Source organism: Salmo salar, chromosome 07 (assembly GCF_965601325.2).
Source record: "Salmo salar chromosome 07, fSalSal1, whole genome shotgun sequence".
NCBI classification, from domain to species: domain Eukaryota; kingdom Metazoa; phylum Chordata; class Actinopteri; order Salmoniformes; family Salmonidae; genus Salmo; species Salmo salar.
Window position 1 is genome coordinate 50,636,142 of NC_138297.1, and position 18,660 is coordinate 50,654,801.

At 45.5% G+C, this 18,660-nt stretch overlaps 1 protein-coding gene across 1 annotated transcript; it reads left to right on the plus strand.

The window, feature by feature from the left end:
- Positions 1-5,637: 5,637 nt before the first annotated feature.
- Positions 5,638-18,261, plus strand: LOC106609437 (ubiquitin carboxyl-terminal hydrolase 44). Its single transcript, XM_014208278.3, has 6 exons — positions 5,638-5,739; positions 7,445-9,129; positions 11,491-11,689; positions 14,658-14,766; positions 17,474-17,715; positions 17,859-18,261. The coding sequence occupies exons 2-6, from the start codon at positions 7,576-7,578 to the stop codon at positions 17,981-17,983; spliced, it is 2,229 nt and encodes a 742-aa protein (XP_014063753.3). The 5' UTR covers positions 5,638-5,739; positions 7,445-7,575; the 3' UTR covers positions 17,984-18,261.
- The last annotated feature ends 399 nt before the right edge of the window (positions 18,262-18,660 follow it).

The following is an 18,660-nucleotide window of genomic DNA, read 5'->3' on the forward strand; positions in this document are numbered from 1 at the left end:
GTGGAAGCACACACAAACAAATACTGCTGTTTATAGACTTTAAAACAACAGAGTTACATTTCTCCACCAGGAGCCTTGGAATACCTCAGATTAGTTTGATGAAAATATCCTTATCATCCTTCATTTCCCTCCTGCTCCTCCTCCTGTCTTTCTCTCCCTCACCAGATTAGGTACTAATACACCCCTCTCCCAAAACACTGACACGTTCACAGACTCAGGGAATGTTGACCATAACAGAGAGATGGGAGAGCAGACAGAATGTTTGGCTTTAGGGAGAGGGTGTTTGCTGCGGCATTCCGGACCATTCCTGGCGTTCTCGTCAGAGCGACGTGGATGAGCTCAAGGTGCTGAGATATTCCACACATGCCAAGTGTGGGTAGTCCAGCTCTACTCCTGGCCAGGTCAGAGTTCACAACCTGCTATGGTGACCCTGCACACTTGGGGTGATCACAGGAGTGGGAGGCAGTGGTGTGGGTCAAGAGTCAAGGCCATGGGGAACTGAACTGCCCTTGGAACAGAGACACAACAGTGAGCCCCCCCTGGACTGGGAACACACTGGTTGAATCAACATTTCCACGTTGATTCAACCAGTGTTGCACCAACGTTGAATTGACGTCGGTGGGACCTGACTACTGCAACTGGATCACAAAACACATTCATATCAGCTACTGTCCTCCACATCGCTCTCTCTCCTCTGGTGGTGGGACTGAGGGGTGTGTGATGTGGGAAGGTTGACTAGTATGCGTGTGTGTTTGGTCTCTCTGTGTGTACATTAGGGTTAAGTGCCTTGCTTAAGGGCACATCGACATGTTTTTTTTTCACCTAGTAAGCTCGGGGATTCGAACCAGCAAGCTTTAGATTACAGGCCTAACACTCTTAAACGCTAGGCTACCTGGCGCCTTGTGTGGGTCAACTTCCACCCAGACCGCTGTGTTGTATAAGGGGATAGAGATACAGGAAAAGGGAGAGATAGGTGGGGGAAATAGAGGGAGGGGAAAGAGGAGAATGTGGGGGCAAGAGAAAGGAGAAGAGAGGAAAACAGGGGAGACACACACCAACCTGATCCCAGACCTGTTTCATGTGTAAGGAGGAGAGCGATGGAGGGAGTGGAAGGAGAGAGCGAGTGGGGAAAGGGAGAATGATATACATAGAGAAATGCACTACTGAGAGTGAATGAGAATCACGTGGTCTTATCCTATCCGCTCCTGATTCAGTTAGAGAGGAATACCAAAAATACCAAAGCTATTCTGTACTATGTATCTTTTATTTTTATTTCACCTTTATTTAACCAGGTAGGCCAGTTGAGAACAAGTTCTCATTTACAACTGCGACCTGGCCATGATAAAGCAAAGCAGTGCAACAAAAAACAACAACACAGAGTTACACATGGGATAAACAAAAGTACAGCCAATAACACAATAGAAAAATCTATATACAGTGTGTGCAAATGGAGTAAGGAGGTAAGGCAATAAATAGGCCAATAGTAGCGAAGTAATTACAATTTAGCAAATTAACACTGGTGTGATAGATGTGCAGATGATGATGTGCAAGTAGAAAATACTGGTGTGCAAAATAGCAAAAAAGTAAATAAAAACAATATGGGGATGATGTAGGTAGTTGGATGGGCTATTTACAGATGGGTTATGTACAGCTGCAGCGATCGGTAAGCTGCTCAGATAGCTGATGCTTAAAGTTAGTGAAGGAGATATAAGTCTCCAACTTCAGCGATTTTTGGAATTCGTTCCAGTCATTGGCAGCAGAGAACTGAAAGGAAAGGCGGCCAAAGGAGGTGTTGGCTTTGGGGATGACCAGTGAGATATACCTGCTGGAGCGTGTGCTATGGGTGGGTGTTGTTATGGTGACCAGTGAGCTGAGATAAGGCGAAGCTTTACCTAGCAAAGATTTATAGATGACCTGTAGCCAGTGGGTCTGGCGACGAGAGCATACAGGTCGCAGTGGTGGGTAGTATATGGGGCTTTGGTGACAAAACGGATGGCACTGTGATAGACTGCATCCAATTTGCTGAGTAGAGTGTTGGAGGCTATTTTGTAAATGACATCGCCGAAGTCGAGGATCGGTAGGATAGTCAGTTTTACGAGGGTATGTTTGGCAACGTGAATGAAGGAGCCTTTGTTGCGAAATAGGAAGCTGATTCTAGATTTAATTTTGTATTGGAGATGCTTAATATGAGACTGGAAGGAGAGTTTACAGTCTAGCCAGACACCTAGGTATTTGTAGTTGTCCACATATTCTAAGTCAGAACCGTCCAGAGTAGTGATGCTAGTCGGGCGGGCGGGTGCGGGCAGCAATCGGTTGAAGAGCATGCATTTAGTTTTACTAGCGTTTAAGAGCAATTGGAGGCCACGGAAGGAGTGTTGTATGGCATTGAAGCTCGTTTGGAGGTTTGTTAACACAGTGTCCAAAGAAGGGCCAAATGTATACAGAATTGTGTCGTCTGCATAGAGGTGGATCAAGGAATCACCCGCAGCAAGAGCGACATCATTGATATATACAGAGAAAAGAGTCGGCCCAAGAATTGAACCCTGTGGTACCCCCATAGAGACTGCCAGAGGTCCGGACAACAGGCCCTCAGATTTGACACACTGAACTCTATCTGAGAAGTAGTTGGTGAACCAGGCGAGGCAGTCATTTGAGAAACCAAGGCTGTTGAGTCTGCCGATAGGAATACAGTGATTGACAGAGTCGAATGCCTTTGCCAGGTCGATGAAGATGGCTGCACAGTACTGTCTTTTATCGATGGCGGTTATGATATTGTTTAGTACCTTGAGCGTGACTGAGGTGCACCCGTGACCAGCTTGGAAACCGGATTGCACAGCGGAGAAGGTACGGTGGGATTCGAAATAATCCATTATCTGTTTGTTAGCTTGGATTTCGAAAACTTTAAAAAGGCAGGGTAGGATGGATATAGGTCTGTAACAGTTTGGGTCTAGAGTGTCACCCCCTTTGAAGAGGGGGATGACCGCGGCAGCTTTCCAATCTAGGAATCTCGGACAATACGAAAGAGAGGTTGAACAGACTAGTAATAGGGGTTGCAACAATGGCGGCGGATAATTTTAGAAAGAAAGGGTCCAGATTGTCTAGCTCAGCTGATTTGTACGGATCCAGGTTTTGCAGCTCTTTCAGAACATCTGCTATCTGGATTTGGGTGAAGGAGAAGCTGGGGAGGCTTGGGCAAGTAGCTGCGGGGGGTGCGGAGCTGTTGGCCGGGGTTGGGGTAGCCAGGAGGAAAGCATGGCCAGCTATAGAGAAATGCTTATTGAAATTCTCGATTATCGTGGATTTATCGGTGGTGACAGTGTTTCCTAGTCTCAGTGCAGTGGGTCTTATTCTCCATGGACTTTACAGTGTCCCAGAACTTTTTGGAGTTAGAGCTACAGGATGAAAATTTCTGTTTGAAAAAGCTAGCCTTTGCTTTCCTAACTGACTGTGTGTATTGGTTCCTGACTTCCCCGAAAAGTTGCATATCGCGGGGACTATTCGATGCTAGTGCAGTACGACACAGGATGTTTTTGTGTTGGTCGAGGGCAGTCAGGTCTGGAGTGAACCAAGGGCTATATCTGTTCTTATCTATCAAACCATACATACACACACACACACACACACACACACACACACACACACGCACGCAGGAACACTTCTTTATCAAAAGTATCCTACATCAAAAGAAGCCAGAACTGGGCCTTGTTGACACAGCAGGGTGATTGAGACACAACTTGTGATTATGATACTTCCAAGAAAACGAACCCCTGATGTCATCCACCTATTACACCCACATATACACTGAGTGAGTGACACAGTGAGTGACACGCGAGAGAAAGGTGCTGACAGACAGGAAGATAGATGGGCGGGCAGGCAGACAGGCAAGCAGACAGGCAAGCAGACAGCCATAAACTATTAAGACATGTACCAATCACACATAAATGCTACCAACATAAACCATAATTATGGGGAATGTTTTTATTTACTGGTTGTAAACCATTTCCCCTCACCCATCAGCACCTGTGTTTTCACTTGCCACAAACCGCTACTACATAGAACTTTCACAGAGATATGGTATCCACCTTTTTCCAATACAAACAGGAGGTGTGTGTGTGTGTGTTTATGTTTGGTTTGTGGAGTATGTAGAGTGTGGGTGAGAGAAGGAGCGATGGAGAGGAGAGAGAAAGAGGGAGCGAGAGGGGGAAGGGAGGGAACGTGTGTGGACATGAAGACTCAGTTAGGGCCGCGGGACATAGAGGGAGAAAAACATTAGTGATTCAACAGGAATCGGATGACAGATCTACACACACACACACACTTGTATGATCAATGTCCCTCTCACAGATTCCTCTCTGATATGGAGAAGAGCTTTCAGCAGTACCAGGTGTGTGAGTGAGTGAAAGGTGAGTGTCTGTGTGTGTTTAACTATACTTGTGGGGACCAGAAGAATAGTAAACAAACATAAATTGGACCAACTCTGGACATTTTGTTAGTCCCCACAAGGTCTTATGCTATTTCTAGGGGGTTTAGGGTTAAGGTTAGAATTAGAATTAGTGTTAGTTTTAGGGTTAGGAGCTAGGGTTATTTTTAGGGTTAGGGTTAAGGTCTTGGGGTTAAGGTTAGGTTTAGGGGTTAGGGAAAATAGGATTTTGAATGGGACTGAATTTTGTGTCCCCACAAGGTTAGTTATACAAGACGTGTGTGTGTGTGTGTGTGTGTGGGAATGTGTGTGTGAGAACCTGGTTTCATGTGCATATTCTTTCATTTTTCTGTTTAGTGATCAATAATCCTCCCTCTCAGTACCCCTTTTTTATTCAGTGACGGTTGGCAATGTCTCTTGACTGTATCCCTTCATCCTCACATTCACTGTGTCAGGACATTTTCCACACGAGGCCAGAGTTGCTGACAGAGTTTGGGAACATTGGGTATATTTGAGTGAGTCAGTCCTCGGCTCAGGTTGTGGTTAGCATGTCTAAGACTTATGTCTCAGGAGTTCTGGGGTTTAATGTTAGACACCTAGTCTGATACCATCTCTATGGTGTGTGCCTTCAGCCCCCAATGCCCTCATTAACCAGCATGGAGCCCTACACCTGCATCCCTCCAACACACATACACACACATAATACTCTAGCATGCAATGTTTACAACATATTCTCACGCACAACTTGAACATTGATTGATACATCACTGCCATCTTGTGGCATTGAAACGTTTTGAATGCAATTGTTTTTCCAGAAGCAGTGATAGAAAAAAAAAATACTTGTTAGTGTTACTGGTGTAGAAAAGGTAAATAGGCCATTTGCAGTGAAGTGCCAAACAGTAGTCTATATGTCATACTCAACAGCAGAATGTGCTTAATAGAATGTGAAGGGCCACTTCACTTTTATGTCAAATATTCTCTGATTGTGTTGTGTAGGCCTGGCTTCATGAATTTGACATGACAACATCCTGAGATTATGTCACAAAATTGTGCCATCTGTGCTGATGAGGTTAGAGGTTGCCCCTAACCACTGATACAAAGTCAGATGTTTTCTAATCACCTCAATGATAACGTTTAGAGTTGGGGTAAAATAATCTGATCCTAGATCTGATGTTAGGAGAGCCTCTACCTTGAGCCATGCAACAACGACACTTGACGCTACCCTACCGCGGACGCGCTCGAGCCAACACCACGCGACAAGAGTAGATACAAGATGGCGACCATTTTAGTATCAGAGGAATAAGTGCCGTGAAGGATAGGTATGGTACTTTTTAAATTTTCGCATATTTTTTTTTATTTTTAACAAATCTTGTCAGTTGTTATGGAGTACACATTCATCTGAAAACTAACTAGCATGTTTGATAAACAATTCAAACCCTGACGCATTGATCCCTAACGTATTTAGACTTGGCTTGACAGGATTAGCTTGGTTGCTGCTAGCCATGTAGCTAGTCATGTAACTCACCAAGTTAGCCAACAAACTAGTTAGATACTTTATTATTTTACTAGCGATTATGTTTAGCTATCTTACGTTAGATATTCGATGTGTGTTTATTTAGGAGATGCATACCGCCAGACAGAGAAAGAAAGCACAAGGGCACCTTAGGCGCGCGCACGAGCCTTTGATATCCTCCTCGATAAGTTTACGAGTAGGTTCTTGTCAGCAGTAACGTTAGTCGTGTTATAACTATAGATAGTTAGTGACATCACGGATAGAAGAAGGAGCGGTTAGTTACCAGTATTTTGGTGACATTGTTAGCTAGGTAATATTGCTAACTAGATAGCTAGTTTTCAAAGTTGTCTTGCGGGGATAATTTACCAATGTCGGGTGAGTTAACGTTAGTGAAGTGGTAAACACGTTTGGGAAAGCTTGCTAGCTAAGTTAGCTGGTTTGAAAACACAAATCTCGCGCTTTTTGTTATCAGTGTTGACTGGGTAAAATGAAGCAGAAGCTAAGGGATGTCATTGCTAGTAACTGACCAACCAGATCTTTTGTGGATAAAAAACGAAACAATGTATCACGATTGTCGATGGTTATAAAACCACAATTGCATTGATTAAATGTTCTATAAAAACGGTGGGAGTCAAAGGGATACAATGTTGACAGACAGACTCAGTCAGGGCATGCCAGCCAGAAACTCCTTCAGTGGTAACAGCTACTTATTTAAATCACACGAAGGCAGTCTAGAATGGTAAACAAACCCGTTCGAACTTGGACCTGTGTAGTCAGGGTCGGCCCTGTACTGGTTCTCATCCTAAATAGATTATAGATTGGTTCATGGAGAAGGGTAATAGTAGCTGGGACTGGCAGCCTCTGATCCTCAAGTTTAGTTTCCCTTCTGATCATCCTATCCATCTCTTTCTCCATTCCCTTTCTTTATCCATCTCTTCTCTTGCCCCTTTCTCTCTGTAAGGCTGCCTGTACACATACAAAGGGTGCTTTACCCTCAGCTCAGCCCCCCTTTGTTTGCCAGGCTTAAGTCTCCCTTTGGCCCCATTGGGGGGTGATGATGATGGAGCTGAGACTCTAAAACAGGAATCCCCAACCCCAGCAGTTTTCAAACTGTGCTATGGAAGTGCCTAACCCCCCCAGGGTTATGCAAACTGTTTTAAAGGGTACATTAGAGGAAGGAAATCTGTAATGGCAGAAAACCACATCTGATCACCGCAGTCAACATTCAGGATATTGTCCTGTCTTCTTTGACAATAAGTACCCATGTTAGAGAGCTAACTGGTTAAATGTGTGACCACAAATTATTATAAAGACCAGAATGTGTTGTGGGTTAAAAAGCAAGACAAAAGGTTTTGGTACAATTGTTTTCACTAACAGGCATCTTGTAAAACAAAGGATCTCTTCATACGATTTGGGTACTGCCTTTACTGAGAAGAGATTAGAGAAGTTTAAAGAGTTTTGTACAACTGCCTTTCTCACTCAGTCTCTCTTTTCTCTTTCTTCCTCCCCAGAAAAAGCCATGCCGTGGGACCGCCCCGTTTCTGAGCTCGCCATGGTGATCTGAAGCCCCAGTGTGGACGTGTCACACCCACACTCACCTACCCACAGACACACGGACTGAGCCACCGAGCAAGTGTGTGCGATGGACAGGTGTAAGCACGTGGGGCGGCTCAGGCTGGCCCCAGACCACTCCATCCTCAACCCCCAGAAGTGGCACTGCGTGGACTGCAACACCACAGAGTCGGTGTGGGCCTGCCTGGGATGTGCCCACGTTGCGTGCGGCCGCTACATCGAGGAGCACGCCCTGCAGCACTTCCTGCAGCATCGCCACCCGCTGGCCATGGAGGTCAACGAGCTCTATGTCTTCTGCTACCTGTGTGACGACTATGTGCTCAACGACAACGCGACGGGAGACCTCAAGCTGCTGCGCTCCACGCTCAGCGCCATCCAGAGCCAGCGCTACGAGGTCACCACGCGCTCAGGACGCACCTTGAGATCGGCTAGCGCCCCGCCCGACGCCCCCCAGCCCTGCGGCTCCAGCGAACTGCAGCTGAGGGACGAGGACCGCATGTTCACGGCGCTCTGGCACCGCCGCCGGGCACTGATGGGTCGAGTGTTCCACACCTGGTTCAGCCTGACGGAAGGGGGGAAGAGGAGGGAAGAGGAGGAGAGGCAGAGAGAGGAGGAGGAGGAGAGGAGAAAGGAGTTGAGGGAGAGGAGGAAGACGTTGAAGAGGCAGCTACAGGAAGCGTTGGAGAGCGCCCCACCAAGGAAGAGCCACCGCCTGAGGAGAGCCAGTCAGAGAGCTGCTGCTGCCGCCGCCGCTGTCACCCCCCGCCCCACACGAACACGCACCCCCAGCACCACTTACACACTCCAGACTCCCCTCACCCCCCGACCAAGAACCCAGAGCCCCGCCACTCCCACCCCCAAGAGAATGGGCCGCCCCCCTAAGACCCCCGCGCCCAAACCAACTCGCTTCTCAACCCCCTCTTCCTCCACCAAAGGCAAACCCAGAGCCCCCTCTGTCCAAGCCCTGATTGCCCCCTCCCCAGCCCCCCGCCGTGCCCCCTCCAAACAGGGCGACTCGCCCCTCAAACGGCGGCCCACTGTCACTCCGGGTGTCACAGGCCTGCGTAACCTAGGCAACACATGCTACATGAACTCCATCTTGCAGGTGCTGAGCCACCTTCACATCTTCAGGGAGTGTTTCCTCCGGCTGGAGCTGCTGGCCTCGGCCGTCCACGGCCAGCTGTTGGTTCCTAGCCCTGGGGGCCCAGTGTCGTCCTCCCCGCTGGCCCAGAGGAGAGGCCCCCAGGTGGGTGTTGGGCTAAGTGGGGGGGCCTCCAGAGCCCGGAGTATGGAGCTGATTCAGCCCAAGGAGCCCAGCTCCAAGCACATCTCCCTGTGCCATGAGCTGCACACACTCTTCCAGGTGATGTGGTCGGGCAAGTGGGCTTTGGTGTCGCCCTTCGCAATGCTGCACTCGGTGTGGCAGCTGATCCCAGCCTTCCGGGGCTACGCCCAGCAGGATGCCCAGGAGTTCCTGTGTGAGCTGCTTGACAAGGTGCAGCACGAGCTGGAGAGCACAGGGACTCACACGCCGCCCGCTGGTGTGTCAACCGGACAGAGACATCTCATCAAACAGGTGCTCAGCGTAGTCAACACCATCTTCCATGGTCAGCTCCTCAGCCAGGTAAGAAAGAGAGAGAGGTACACACGCTCCCAAACACAGTTATACACAGACTGATACACAGTACACATTTTTATACTGATATAGAAACACTTTTGTGATTCACCAGTCTGGACATGGATTAAAATGGATTGAAAAAGGGATTAAAAGGTCTTTACATTTATTAGTAGTGATCTTACTGGAGGGATTTGGATGGGAGCTTTTACTGCACAATGTGCGTGAATGTTACCACATTTATGTCTTGATAGTAATATAAAATAAATGTATATAAAATACAATATGCCAAAATGTATCTGTCTAAATGTGCTTGGCTCCAATCAAGAAATGGGGACATTTCAATGGCAGATCAACACATTCTGAAGCACCGTCATTTTAAAAGTTCATGGAAGTGTAAATCCATTTTGAATTCATGAACTTTTCGACAGAACCCCTTTTGATTTGAACGAAACCTTACATACTTGCCCATTGTAGAACGGCTCAGAAATGAACTTTTTGGACCTGAATGCCAAGACACTCGATATAAAAGTGCTCAAAGTTGACCCCTTTTGCATACCATACCATGAGACATCCATGTCTTCATCAATGGAAAAGATAAATGGTTGAGAGTTATATCATTTAAAAGTTTACAAAAAGGGTTGTCAAACTACTATAATTACTTCATTTTTGTTTTGTTATTGACATTTTTTTTACCTCTAACGTACACTACCATTCAAAAGTTTGGGGTCACTTAGAAATGTCCTTGTTTTCCATGAAAACATACATGAAGTTAGTTGCAAAATGAATAGGAAATATAGTCAAGACATTGACAAGGTTATAAATAATGATTTTTAATTGAAATAATAATTGTGTCCTTCAAACTTTGCTTTTGTGAAAGAATCCTCCATTTGCAGCAATTACAGCCTTGCAGACCTTTGGCATTCTAGTTGTCAGTTTGTTGAGGTAATCTGAAGAGATTTCACCCCATGTTTCCTGAAGCACCTCCCACAACTTGGATTGGCTTGATGGGCACTTCTTACATACCATACTGTCAAGCTGCTCCCACAACAACTCACTAGGGTTGAGATCCAGTGACTGTGCTGGCCACTCCATTATAGACAATACCAGCTGACTGCTTCTTCCCTAAATGGTTCTTGCATAGTTTGGAGCTGTGCTTTGAATCATTGTCCTGTTGTAGGAGGAAATTTACTCCAATTAAGCGCCGTCCACAGGATAGGGTATGCGATGGCAAAATGGAGTGATAGCCTTCCTTCTTCAAGATCCCTTTTACCCTGTACAAATCTCCCACTTTACCACCACCAAAGCACCCCCAGACCATCACATTGCCCCCACCATGCTTGACAGATGGCGTCAAGCACTCCTCCAGCATATTTATATTTTTTCTGCGTCTCATGAATGTTCTTCTTTGTGATCCGAACACCTCAAACTGTCCGTAATGCTTTTTTCCATTCTTCCTCTGTCCAGTGTCTGTGTTCTTTTGCCCATCTTAATATTTTATTTTTATTGGCCAGTCTAAGATATGGCTTTTTCTTTGCAACTCTGTCTAGAAGGCCAGCATCCCAGAGTCGCCTCTTCACTGTTGACGTTGAGACTGGTGTTTTGCGGGTACTATTTAATGAAGCTGCCAGTTGAGGACTTGTGAGCCGTCTGTTTCTCAAACTAGACACTCTAATGTACTTGTCCTCTTGCTCAGTTGTGCACCAGGGCCTCCCACTCCTCTTTCTATTCTGGTTAGAGTCAGTTTGCGCTCTTCTGTGAAGGGAGTAGTACACAGCATTGTACGAGATCTTCAGTTTCTTGCATGGAATAGCCTGCATTTCTCAGAACAAGAATGGACTGATGAGTTTCAGAAGAAAGGTCTTTGTTTCTGGCCATTTTGAGCCTGTAATCGAACCCACAAATGCTGATGCTCCAAATACTCAACTAGTCTAAAGCAGGCCAGTTGTATTGCTTCTTTAATCAGAACAACAGTTTTCAGCTGTGTTAACATAATTGCCGAAGGGTTTTCTAATTTCTAATTCAAATTTATCCGTAAGAGAGTGAGGGAGTGTGACTGAATGTGTGTACTTTCTGCTTCGGTGTATGTGAAAGAGAGGAGTGTCTTGAGTTCCTTGAGCATACACCCACACCTGCTCTTTCCTAACAAGGGGGTGAGTGTGTGTGTGAGGGGGTGCAGTGTTTCTAAAGCTGTGTATCTCAGACAATCCAGTTCCTGTGTGTGCTACTGCATTAGTTAGCTCAGCTGCCCTTGGCTTGCCTTCACACAACTCTCTCTCTTTCATCCTCACTTTCTCCACCCAACTCTCACTTTCTCCCTCTCTGCCCCACCTCTTTCTATCTCTCTCTCTTCTCTTCCCCCTCCATCAGGTGACGTGTCTTGCATGTGACCACCGCTCCAACACGGTGGAACCCTTCTGGGACCTATCGCTGGAGTTCCCCGAGCGTTACCACAGCAACAGCCGGGAGAGCGCAGCGCAGGTCTCGTGCCAGCTGACAGAGATGCTGGCCAAGTTCACAGAGACCGAAGCCCTGGAGGGCAACATCTACGCCTGCGACCAGTGCAACAGTGAGTGACAGAGGCACACATACAAAAATGTACACAGTGAGCACACACATTCATTCAATGGTATGATTGTTAGAGGTACTATAATTTTGCCAAAACAGTTAGTTTTCTCGATTTGTTTTAATTTAATTTATTTATTTATTTAGATTTTTTTTCTGTCTCTGCATGTCAAACTATCATCCAGTGCTATAGTTAGACTGAGTATTCGCATTCACACAGCCCTGTCCAGAGCATGTGAGCGGAGCTGGAGCAGAGCGTGCTGAATTTGACTGGAGCGTGGCGCGAGTTTCCCAAAGGCTGGAGCGTAGGCCTTCTCGCTCACTCCAATTTTGCTCCAGTAGCGCTCACTTCATAAGCTTAGGGCATGCCTGGACCAGCATGCATTTGTAGTCGACTTGTGTGCTGCTTTAGCCCCTTGCTTTAGTTACTGTTATCTAGTATGCTAAATATTTTCAGAAAGGAACTGAAATAACACACAGGTGAAAAAGCAAGGTCCCTTACAAAGATAAGGAGGACCAAGAGCAAGAGGGGGAGTGCAGTGATGTTTGGGTCCACAACTAAAGAATCACTGTGGAATCTGAAAAGACAGGTGTCCCGAAAGCATGATGGTGTAATTAGTAGGTGCACATGCTAGCAGAAAGGAACGGGTTTGGTAGTTGGCTAAGTGTGTCATTGTAGCAAAGTATTTATAAACCAAATGTCAGATCTCTTAAACCCCCTAAGGTCAATATCTGTGCCCCGTGGAAATCTAATTAGCATAATACAAAAATCCGCGTAAAAATCTCTGTTTAAGATAGTTTTTTTGCATTGGATGCGTCTCCATCCACTGCATCTGCCTATGTCGCATTTCCGCATCTGCGGTGAACGGTGACAGAGCTAGAGCGGTGTTTCTCACCATGAGACATCCCGAAAATTGGTCTTCACACAAATCGTCTGTAGCGTGTGAACGGTCTGGCCTACAAACTATTATGACCCCTCTCACGAACATGATGGTGTCTCCGTTTTGCTCTACGACCCCCACAAACGGCTTGGGACTCGTCTGAAGTTGGTACAGCCGATCTGCCAACTTCTGTCTGTAGCATCCAAACAGTTTGGGCTACACACTAATATGACCCTTCTGTGCGAAGGTGAGACTCTCACGAACAGGTCGGTTGTTTTGCTCTAAGACGTCCACAGGCCTTTCAAGACTCGTCTGAAGGTCCCCCGGTACCAGATGGAAAAATTAATGGAAGTACACTACCATTCAAAAATGTAGGGTCACTTAGAAATGTCCTTGTTTTTGAAAGAAAAGCACATTTTTGGTCCATTAAAATAACATAAAATTGATCAGAAATACAGTGTAGACATTGTTAATGTTGTAAATGACTATTGTAGCTGGAAAAGGCTGATTTAAAAATAAATGGAATATCTACATAGGCGTACAGAGGCCCATTATCAGCAACCAACACTCCTGTGTTCCAATGGCACGTTGTTAGCTAATCCAAGTTTATCATTTTAAAAGGCTAATTGATCATTAGAAAACCCTTTTGCAATTATGTTAGCACAGCTGAAAACTGTAGTTCTGATTAAAGAAGCAATAAAACTGGCCTGCTTTAGACTAGTTGAGTATCTGGAGCATCAGCATTTGTGGGTTCGATTACAGGCTCAAAATGGCCAGAAACAAAGACCTTTCTTCTGAAACTTGTCAGTCTATTCTTGTTCTGAGGAATGCAGGGTATTCCATGCGAGAAATTGCCAAGAAACTGAAGATCTTGTACAATGCTGTGTACTACTCCCTTCACAGAACAGCACAAACTGGCTCTAACCAGAATAGAAAGAGGAGTGGGAGGTCCTGGTGCACAACTGAGCAAGATGACAAGTACATAAGAGTGTCTAGTTTGAGAAACAGACACCTCACAAGTCCTCAACTGGCAGCTTCATTAAATAGTACCCGCAAACCACCAGTCTCAACGTCAACAGTGAAGCTAGCCTTCTAGGCTGTGTTCTTTTGCCCATCTTAATCTTTTATTTTTATTGGCCAGTCTGAGATATGGCTTTTTCTTTGCAACTCTGCCTAGAAGGCCAGCATCCCAGAGTCGCCTCTTCACTGTTGACATTGAGACTGATGTTACATACATGTAAAAAAATAAAATTAAAATAAAATAACGTTTGCTGCTCTTTCTTATATCTCAGATATAGGACAGACATTTCAGAACAAACTTCCTTTAGTTTCCCCCCTCCCCCAATTTTTTTTTGTTTAATAACAATGAATAACAATGTTATTCACTGTGTTTGTATGGGCTAATAGCAGTAAGGCTATTGTTTTGATACTTAAAATTCCAAATCAAATAGCAAAATGATCCTTGGTATGACACTTAAAACAATTCCATATAGCTTAGTAGAACCCACCCACCCCAGCTTAGACAGGGTTTAGACTGTTTAGTGCCAAAAATAAGGGGTTAAAAAAATATATTATAACAAATGTTTCCTGGTCTTTCTTATATCTCTCAGATATAGGACAGACACTCAGATAAAGGACAAACTTCAGAACAAATTTCCTTTTGATATTTTTTCAGGAACTATCTGTTCCATGTAGTGAATGTTATTCATTGCGTTTCTATGGGCTAATAGAAGTAAAATCCTAAATATTTTTTATAAAATTTGAATATATTTTTGTTAGTACAACGTGTGTTCAGAACCAAATCAAATAGCTAAATGAGCCCGGGGTGACCGTTGTAGAACCACCCCACCTCCCCCGGATTAGACAGGGCTATAAGACTCTTATGGGTTAAATGTTTCGTTCATTTTCGTTCTATTATCTATACAATAGGCCTGGCATATGATCTCTTTCAAGGAGGTAAGCACTGCTCCATGAGCAATGAGCAGGATTTCCACACGCTCAACTCCTCACTACTCTAGCCCTGTCTGAGGTGTCCCTCTAGTGTGCAAGTTGAGTATTACAGTGTGGGTTAATGCTCACTCTTGTCTCCAGGTAAGCGGCGGAGGTTCTCCTCCAAGCCCGTCATCCTGACTGAAGCTCAGAAACAGCTGATGGTTCACAAACTGCCTCAGGTCCTGCGCCTGCACCTCAAACGCTTCAGGTACTGACCGCATTATGACCACACGATGACCATAACACACCCATGCACCTCAAACACTGCAGGTTTATTCATTTATTTGATTTATTTCAACTTTATTTAACCAGGTAGGCTAGTTGAGAACAAGTTCTCATTTGCAACTGCGACCTGGCCAAGATAAAGCATAGCAATTCGACACCTACAACAACACAGAGTTACACATGGAATAAACAAAACATGCAGTCAATAAGAAACAACAACAACAGAACAAAAGAAAACAAAAAGTCAATATACAGTGAGTGCAAATGAGGTAAGTTAAGGCAATAAATAGGCCATGGTGGCGAAGTAATTACAATATAGCAATTAAACACTGGAATGGTAGCTGTGCAGAAGATGAATGTGCAAGTAGAGATACTGGGGTGCAAAGGAGCAAGATAAATACAGTATGGGGATGAGGTAGGTAGATAGATGGGCTATTTACAGATGGGCTATGTACAGGTGCAGTGATCTGTGAGCTGCTCTGACAGCTGGTGCTTAAAGCTAGTGAGGGAGATATGAGTCTGCAGCTTCAGAGATTTTTGCAGTTCGTTCCAGTCATTGGCAGCAGAGAACTGAAAGGAAAGACGACCAAATGAGGAATTGGCTTTGGGGGTGACCAGTGAGATATACCTGCTGGAGCGCGTGCTACGAGTGGGTGCTGCTATGGTGACCAGTGAGCTGAGATAAGGCGGGGCTTTACCTAGGAGAGACTTGTAGATAACCTGTAGCCAGTGGGTTTGGCGACGAGTATGAAGCGAGGGCCAACCAACAAGAGTGTACAGGTCGCAATGGTGGGTAGTGTATGGGGCTTTGGTGACAAAACGGATGGCACTGTGATAGACTGCATCCAGTTTGTTGAGTAGAGTGTTGGAGGCTATTTTATAGATGACATCACCGAAGTCGAGGATCGGTAGGATGGTCAGTTTTACGAGGGTCTGTTTGGCAGCATGAGTGAAGGATGCTTTGTTACGATGTAGGAAGCCGATTCTAGATTTAATTTTGGATTGGAGATGCTTAATGTGAGTCTGGAAGGAGAGTTTACAGTCTAGCCAGACACCTAGGTATTTGTAGTTGTCCACATATTCTAAGTCAGAACCGTCCAGAGTAGTGATGCTGGACGGGCGGGCAGGTGCGGGCAGCGATCGGTTGAAGAGCATGCATTTAGTTTTACTTGCATTTAAGAGCAGTTGGAGGCCATGGAAGGAGAGTTGTATGGCATTGAAGCTCGTCTGGAGGTTAGTTAACACAGTGTCCAAAGAGGGGCCAGAAGTATACAGAATGGTGTCGTCTGCGTAGAGGTGGATCAGAGAATCACCAGCAGCAAGAGCGACATCATTGATGTATACAGAGAAGAGAGTCAGCCCGAGAATTGAACCCTGTGTGCACACCCATAGAGACTGCCAGAGGTCCGGACAACAGGCCCTCCGATTTGACACACTGAACTCTATCAGAGAAGTAGTTGGTAAACCAGGCGAGGCAATCATTTGAGAAACCAAGGCTGTCGAGTCTGCCAATAAGAATGTGGTGATTGACAGAGTCGAAAGCCTTGGCCGGGTCGATGAATACGGCTGCACAGTAATGTCTCTTATCGATGCCGGTTATGTCATTTAGGACCTTGAGTGTGGCTGAGGTGCACCCATGACCAGCTCTGAAACCATATTGCATAGCGGAGAAGGTACGGTGGGATTCGAAATGGTCGATAATCTGTTTGTTAACTTGGCTTTCGAAGACCTTAAAAAGACAGGGTAGGATAGATATAGGTCTGTAGCAGTTTGGGTCTAGAGTGTCACCCCCTTTGAAGAGGGGGATGACCGCGGCAGCTTTCCAATCTTTGGGAATCTCAGACGATATGAAAGAGAGGTTGAACAGGCTAGTAATAGGGGTTGCAACAATTTCGGCAGATAATTTTAGAAAGAGAGGGTCCAGATTGTCTAGCCCGGCTGATTTGTATTGGTCCAGATTTTGCAGGTCTTTCAGAACATCAGCTATCTGGATTTGGGTGAAGGAGAAATGGTGGGGGCTTTGGCGGGTTGCTGTGGAGGGTGCCGGGCAGTTGACCGGGGTAGGGGTAGCCAGGTGGAAAGAATGGCCAGCCGGAGAGAGATGCTTATTGAAATTCTCAATTATAGTGGATTTATCGGTGGTAAGTGTTTCCTAGCCTCAGAGCAGTGGGCAGCTGGGAGGAGGTGCTCTTATTCTCCATGGACTTTACAGTGTCCCAGAACCTTTTTGAGTTAGTACTACAGGATGCACATTTCTGTTTGAAAAAGCTAGCCTTAGCTTTTCTAACTGCCTGTGTATATTTGTTCCTAACTTCCCTGAAAAGTTGCATATCACGGGGGCTATTCGATGCTAATGCAGAACGCCACAGGATGTTTTTGTGCTGGTCAAGGGCAGACAGGTCTGGAGTGAACCAAGAACTATATCTATTCCTAATTCTAAATTGTTTGAGTGGGGCATGCTTATTTAAGATGGTGAGGAAGGCACTTTTAAAGAATAGCCAGGCATCATCTAATGACGGGATGAGGTCAATGTCATTCCAGAATACCCCGGCCAGGTAACCATTGAGCAGATAGCAATTGCTCAAGAACCATAACACAACCATGCATTTGAAACACTCTAGCTGTCTTATTTGGTGATTTAGTCTGTTGACATGTCCGTTGAGTGTTCTATGCTTGTGATTGGTCATCAGGTGGTCTGGGAGAAACCACAGGGAGAAGATTGGGGTCCACGTCAGCTTTGACCAGCTCCTCAACATGGAGCCATACTGCTGCAGAGACCCCTCCCCCAAGGGCTCGCCATGCTCCAGTCCCGCCCCCGCCGGCTCCCCAAGCCCCAAACACTTCCTATACGAACTGTCCGCTGTGGTGATGCATCATGGGAAGGGCTTCGGCTCTGGCCACTACACTGCCTACTGCTACAACAAAGAAGGAAGTAAGAACATCTCTAACTCACACGCAAAATGCATTTTTATGTAAAAATGACAAATACAAAGATGACACGCACAACATTCTCTTGATACATTTTCATGGAATCTACCTACAGCTAATACCCATTCTCTCTTCTCCCTCTCTCAGGGTTCTGGGTCCACTGTAATGACTCTAAGCTGAACGTGTGTTCTGTGGAGGAGGTGTGTCGCGCCCAGGCCTACATACTCTTCTACACGCAGCGCTTCACTCAGGACAAAGACAGGCCGCTATAGGACCAGGACCTACTGAGCCCCGCCCCAAATCCTCCTCCTTTGTACCTCAGCAGTCCAGTGACATGTCATCATCAGCATTACCACCACCACCAAAACATCTCAACCCCCCCCTCTCTCACACTCTTTCTTTGTGGGCATTTTATCTCCTCTGGGGGAGGAATGATTCATTGTATCATTATTTTTCTAAGAGAGACAAAGGACACAAACTCCTTTTTTTTTTGTCTGTGAATTTCTTGTACATGTTGTTTATATGGGTTTTAAAAGAAAAGGAAAACGTGTTTGTGTTTGATAGTGTACAGGTTTATTTTATCAAGAGTATCGGCCAAGTTGTGCGTTGTATTATAGACGCGCTTTTACAGGAGTAGAGACAGACTTTGGCCAGGTGTGACTGTGTAATCTGTAGTTCAGATTTATTCAGGTGTCAACCTTTCTGCTCTTCTGTGCTCTGTTTTTATTTTTCTCAAACGATTTGAATCAACTAAAATGTTTCTCACAGCCACTTTAGAGAGTTGACTAAGGGATGTCACAGTCAGTCAAACTCTCAACTGGAATGTAGGTAATTCCTTCCATAAATAGTCTTTAGAGTTTAACCCCTTTTAGTTTTGCCAGAGATGGAAGGGGAAGCGAGACACCTCACTCGCTTCTATTTTCTGGTTCATATACAGTCAATGAACTAA